This window comes from Cebus imitator, unplaced genomic scaffold, assembly GCF_001604975.1.
Source record: "Cebus imitator isolate Cc_AM_T3 unplaced genomic scaffold, Cebus_imitator-1.0 Scaffold750, whole genome shotgun sequence".
Classification (NCBI taxonomy): domain Eukaryota; kingdom Metazoa; phylum Chordata; class Mammalia; order Primates; family Cebidae; genus Cebus; species Cebus imitator.
The window spans coordinates 182,289-188,520 of NW_016108065.1; the positions used below are offsets into that span (position 1 = coordinate 182,289).

At 53.5% G+C, this 6,232-nt stretch overlaps 1 protein-coding gene across 5 annotated transcripts in view; it reads right to left on the bottom strand.

Moving 5' to 3' along the window:
• Positions 1 to 6,232, bottom strand: part of RAB36 (RAB36, member RAS oncogene family) — an 18,024-nt gene extending 11,792 nt beyond the window's left edge. Inside the window, exons 1-4 of one of the 5 annotated variants that reach the window (XM_037735204.1) lie at positions 5,993 to 6,231; positions 5,521 to 5,592; positions 4,829 to 4,909; positions 1,118 to 1,209 (exon numbers count right to left, since the gene is read on the bottom strand). In XM_037735204.1, the coding sequence (XP_037591132.1) occupies positions 1,118 to 1,209; positions 4,829 to 4,909; positions 5,521 to 5,592; positions 5,993 to 6,178 (431 nt within the window). In that variant the 5' untranslated portion in view covers positions 6,179 to 6,231. Of the gene's footprint in view, positions 1 to 1,117; positions 1,210 to 4,828; positions 4,910 to 5,520; positions 5,593 to 5,671; positions 5,819 to 5,992 lie in introns of all 5 variants that reach the window. The other 4 variants (XM_037735203.1, XM_037735201.1, XM_017519481.2 and 1 more) reach the window with 4 other exon arrangements.

Genomic DNA, 6,232 nt, shown 5'->3' on the forward strand with positions numbered 1-6,232 from the left:
CTTGGCTCACTGCAACCTCCACCTCCCGGGTTCAAGTGATTCTCCTGTCTCAGCCTCCTGAGTAGCTGGGATTACAGGCATGCACCACCATGCCTGGTTAATTTTGTATTTTTAGAAGAGATGGTGTTTCTCCAGGTCGGTCATGCTGGTCTTGAACTCCTGACCTCAGGTGGTCCGCCCACCTCAGCCTTGCAAAGTGCGGGGATTACAGGCATGAGCCACTGCGCCCAGTGAGTAAAGGTATTGACAAGGTCTTACAGCAGGTACCCTCTGATCCTGTTTCCCCACTTCCAGTGCTGCTGTCAGGGGTCAGGGAGATCATCTGTGTGAAGTACCTGATGTGACACCAGCATTCCCCAGCAGATGCTATTACTCTCATCCCACCACCATGGCCGCTTTGGCCATGCTGATCTGAGCTCTGCCTCACTCACTCTGTGCAGCTTGGGGACCTCTAGCTGCACTCTCTGGCAGCCTCATCACACCTGTGTGACCCCTGTGAGCTCAGCCAACTCCCTGAGCAGACTATGAGCTCCCGAGGATAAGGGGCAAAAGCAGGCCCCTGTACGTGTTTGTGGAAAGAAGGAATGACTATTTCACAGCCCTGTGCTGGTGGTGGCAGGTGCTGCCATGGCAGGAACAGGACAGACACAGCCCTCACCCTCTTGGGGTACTCTAGTGAGGAATGCAGCCTGCAATTCTGTGAGATAAGTTCTTGGGGCACAAGAGCACCCAGGAGGGGTACCCTCCCCAGCCCAGGCTTGGAGGCAAGGGTAGTGGGGGGTCAGAGAAGGCTCCCAGATGACTTGATGCTTACACTGAGACCAGGAGGGGAAGGGGAAGTGAGGGGATTAGGAAAGACATTCCAGACAGAGGAAAAGGACCTGTGCTGAGACCTCAGGTCGAAAAATCACCCGCTTGACTTAGAAGACGGAAGGTTATTCCATATGGCAGAGGTGTGTTAACTGAAGCCAGATGAAAACCCCAGCCATCTTCAGGCCTGTACAGTGCTACACCAGCCTCGTCTCTGTGTTTTCATTTATTTATTCTTTCACACGTGCATTCATGCACTCATTCCTTTCTGCCATCTGCTCCCCCATCCCACGCCCTGCAGGCTCACCCGACAGTCCCTGTGTTCCTGCGTTGGCAGGCAGCGCTGACCTGCCCATGGAAGTGCTCCCTGAGCTGCAAACAGGCTTCTGGTGTGTACCACTGCAAAGAGACAGACAGACAGACAGACACATCATCCTGCAAAGCTGCAGCTCCATCCCCATAGCCAAGCAGCGAGGGGTGAGGGTCTTCCCAGCCTTCCCTCTTAGGCCTCACAGCTGGCAGCCTCATTAGCATACCCTGACCCCTCAGTCATGCCTATCCTCTATTTCTTCAGCCTTTAGGCTCTAGGGTCTTGTGAGTCCAAAGAGGGGAGCCCAGGCAGGAACTTGGAGATCTGGGTCTCACCTGGGGCGGCGGTCCCCTTGCTGCATGCATCTGACAGGTCTCTGCCTGCTCTGGGCCTCGACCCTCTCAGGGCAAAATGAGGGGTGAGCGGTGAGCAGAGGCTTTTGGTGCCAAGATCATCCAAGATCCAATTAGCCAGGTGCAGCACTGCATGCCTGTGGTCCTAGCTACTCAGGAGGCCAAGGTGGGAGGATCGCTTCAGCTCAAGAGTTGGAGGCTGCAGTGAGCTATGATCATGCCACTGCATTCCAGCTTAGGTGACAGAGCGCGACCCCGTCTCTAATCCATACCTTCTATGAATCTCTGATGACATTTTGTTTTAAAAACATGCATACATGTGCCTGAAAAATGTCCTAGAAGGCGCTTTCTGTCATCTGCATTTCTTGGAATGCAGACCTGAGCAATGGTTTAAGAGCATGGGCCTTGGTGTCAGGAAAAACTGCACACACCCCACCCAGCCTCACCTGCTGTGTAACTAGAAAAAAATGAGATTAAACAAACTAAAGAGGACCATTATTTTTTGCCATTGGATTGGACAGGCGAAACACAGAATGTGGCAAGGATGTGGGGAGCAGGACACTGTTGAGGCCGTTAGTGTGATCTGTGTATGGCAATGGTCCCACCCGCCGGCCCCCACCCCTGCATAGCCATAGCCGCCTGCTCTGTCCCTCTGGACACTGCTTGGATCCACAGCTTCCCTCCCCCAGCCCCAGTATCTCGGGCGTGGATTTAGGCTCCACCCTCTCTGCTCCAGCTGTGATAGAGGCAGCAAGGATGGTGAAAGGAGATTAGCAAAATTACAGAAACTTACTGAGCTCCAGTTTCCTCAAACGTTAAACGGGGATGCTCATAATAGCACCTTTTTGTGTGGCCGTTGGAGGAGTAGCTGCACGACGCAGCGAACAGCTCAGCCTGATAGTCTGCTTTCCTGCAGCAGAGCCGCAGCTACCATGAACAAGCTGCCTGCTTCTTTCTGTCAACTTCCATGACAGCTTTAAGCTGGGGACTGGCCTGGACACAATGGTCATTAGAGGATGACTGGAAGACTATGGTAATGAAGGCTGCAGGGTAGGAAGTGTGAGCGGATGTCAGAGACAGGGAAACTGAGGCACATGGCGTAGAGGGCAGGACTTGCCTGGCAAACAGTCTGAGGACCCTGCCCAACCTGACTGAATTTCTCAGGTATGGCCCTGGGGTGCAGGATGAACTTGGCCAGCTTTGAATGTGGCCTTGATCCCTGAATGGGCAGGAGGGGAGAATGTCACCTGTGAAACCAGGACAGATTACCCTGGTTGCCTCCCTGGGTTAGGGAGCTCTGGAGCCAGACCTGGCCAGGTCAAATCCCAGAGGTACCAGGCGCAGCTGTGTGATGTCAGGCAACCCTCCTTAACTCTCTGATCCTCACAGCCTCTCTGACAATGGGGTTCCTCATCTCATGGTACCTGGACTGTTTTGTGCCCATCACACTTTCCTTCCTTTAGACTCATGAGACACCAGTCTCTGTCATCCCTAGTCACCACTGTCAAGCTCCGCAGAGGAAACGATTACCTGAGCCTCTGTTGAGATGGAAAACCCATGAGGAATTGTCCTCGGGTCTGAGACACAAAGGCTTTCTCTATGGGTGTGCGAAGAACGGACTTAGGGAGGAAGGTAGAGAAGGGGAAGGAGGAATGGCCACATACTTCAAATACGCAGGACCTATAGTCACCTCCTCCTCACCAGCCTGGCCACAGAATCCAAGATGCAAAAGGCCATTCGATGGAGAGGCTCTCTCCCTCCACGCCTATCCTAAGCCACACAGAGGCAGCCACTGAGAGTAGGGGCTTATATATCTTTCTAGAAATATTTGCTGCATGTATAAACAGACATTTCTCCCTCTCCTTGTTTTCACACACATGGGAATGTGCTGCACACGCTCTACTGCATGCTGCCACATGCCCTCCTTTTTTTTTTTTCTTTTTAAAGTTTCACTCTTGTTGCCCAGGCTGGAGTGCCATGGCATGATCTTGGCTCACTGAAACTTCTGCCTCCCAGGTTCAAGCAATTCTCCTGCCTCAGCCTCCTGAGTAGCTGGGATTACAGGTGCATACCACCATGCCTGACTAAATTTTTGTATTTTTAGTAGAAACAGGGTTTCACCATGTTGGCCAGGCTGGTCTCAAACTTCTGACCTCAGGTGATCCGCCTGCCTTGGCTTCCCAAAGTGCTGGGATTAGAGGCGTGAGCCACTGCACCCAGCCATGCCCTGCATCGTTACTTAACCTTTGACTCTCACTGCGTGTCAGTCCCTGAAGAGGTTGCCTCATTCTTCCTCACGTCTGTGCCTGGAAATAGCATTACTTGTTTAACCAGTCTCCTCTTTGAGGATATTTACGTCATATCTGACCTCCTATTCTTACAAACTTCTGCGACGCCTATCCTTGTGCACAATGTAAACCCAGGCCAGAACATCTGCCAAGTAATTCCTAGAAATGGAATGGCAAGGCTGGTTGTGGTGGCTCACACCTATAATCCCGGTGCTTTTAGAGGCCTGGGTGGGAGGATTGTTTGAGGCCAGGGGTTCAAGACCCTGGGCAACATAGCAAGACTTCGTCTCCACAAAAAAATTTAAAAATTAGTCAGGCATGGTAGCACAAGCCTGTGGTCCTAGCTACTCAGGAGGTGACGTGGGAGGATTGCTTCAGCCCAGGAGTTTGAGGAGTGAGCTATGATTATACCACTGCACTCCAGCCTGGGTGACAGAGCAAGACCCTGTCTCTAAAAAAAGGAAAAAAGAAATGGAATGGCTGGATCTCAGAGGGCAGGGTCATCCGCCATACTGGTAAATATGGAGGTTGTACTTAATTTGTATTCCCTGCTGCAATTAATATTGGATTTTAATACAGACAGAAGAGAGCTGTGAGTTTGCAGCAGAAAATAGAGACAGAATGGCAAGGGGAGAGAGCCCTGGATTTGGCGTCAGGGAACTGCAATGCCGTTTTGGTAACAACAGTGATAATGAGAACAGCAACCACGACTGTAAGGGAGCTCCCGCACACCATGAGCCCAATATGAAAAGAATTACCTCCATGTAACAGTGGCTCTAAGAGTATGAGTACTTTGCCCACAGTCACACAGCTTAATGACAGAATCAGAATTAAGGACACACATCAAGGACTGTCTGGCTGCAAAGTCCTAGCCCTTATAACCTCCAAGCCCCACTGCTGCCCCGCCTTGGGCAGTCAGTGGCTAGTCTCCCAACTTCTCAGGGTAAATCTGGCAGTGGACGGACCTCCTCAATTCACCTGCTTTACTTCTAGGCACGAGTGTAGAGTGGGGAGAGCCGATGTGGCTGCAGCGGCAGGAGAGCACTGCAGACATAATGCCTCTCTACCTTAGGGAAGCTGGCGATGACACGGTCGCGGCTCACGGGCGGCCCCAAAGGTGTAAGGGAGGACTTCATTCTTCCAGAGTCCTGTGGACCCAACCAGGAGAAAGAGAGTTAAGGAGCTGTGCAAATGCCTGGGGACTCACCCATGAGTTTCCACCTAACTTTTCATCGGATGCAGTCTGGGTGCAGTGGCTCATGCCTGTAATCCCAGCACTTTGGGAGGCCAAGGTGGGAGGATCACTTGGGCCCAAAAGTTTGAGACTAGCCTGGGCAACAAAGTGAAATCTCCGTTTCTAAAAAAAAAAAAAAAAGAGCATGGTGGCCTGTGCCTGCAGTCCTAGCTACTTGGGAGGAAGCTGAGAGGAATGCTTGAGCCTGGGAGGTCAAGGCTGCAGCGAACCATGAAGTTGCCTCTGCACTCCAGCCTGGGTGATAGAGTAAGACCTTGTCTCAAGAATAATAAATAAAATCAGATCCCTCTGAGATCCAGCCATTCCATTTCTTTTTTCCTTTTTTTAGAGACAGGGTCTTGCTCTGTCACCCAGGCTGGAGCAGAGGCCATTTCTCTCAATCTGCATATAGCAGGCAGCATGGTATGGGGGAACCAGGCCTGCCCCACCCTGCCTGGGAGTCAGGAGACCTGGGTCCCCCCTTGACAGGTGTCTACCAAGGAGGAGTCCCCCCTCTGAGCTTACCTTACTGGGCTGTGAGGCATCGCACAGCTCAGGCAGTGGAAGTAGAGTGGGGAGGGGTCTCCTACTCCTAGTCTGCAAAGGATGAAGGCTCTAGGTGGACCTGGGGGCCTTAAGTTTCGGCCAACTAGGCCTTTTCCCTGAAAGCCCTCACCTTACCAGGCCTCTGACTCCTCGAGCCTCCTCAACAGCCCTCTGTCTCCTTTTTCTGTCTGGGTCCCTCTCCCGGCTGGGGTGGCCTTGGTGGAGTCCAGCTATCCTCCCGCATCTGACCCGGCTCTTCTCCCTGACCAGCGTGGGCCTGACCCAGTGTGCGCTCAGGAAATGAGGACGCTCCGGGGCCGCAGGCCGCTTTCAAGTTATAGGGGTGGGAAGTGGGCGCGGACGCGGTGCCCTTGTGGCCCTGGCCTCCCGGATGTGCCAGTACGGGGGTGGGCAGCCGGGAGGGCGGGACAGAGTAGGCGAGCGGACTCACGGATGGTGGCTGCGAAGGCTGGGGCTCCGCGCGGCCTGGTCCACCTGAGCCAGCGGCGGCAATCACCATGGCAACGAGAGCCACGCGGGACCGGCGGGCTACACAAATCGCAGACGTCGGGGGCGGGGTCTGCGTTTGACTGGCAGCAGCGCGTCCAAGCATCCGGCTTGCGCCGGCGATCACCATAGCAACGAGAGCCTGCCCGGAGTCTGGGCGGGGCCGGCAGCGGAGAGACTCTCG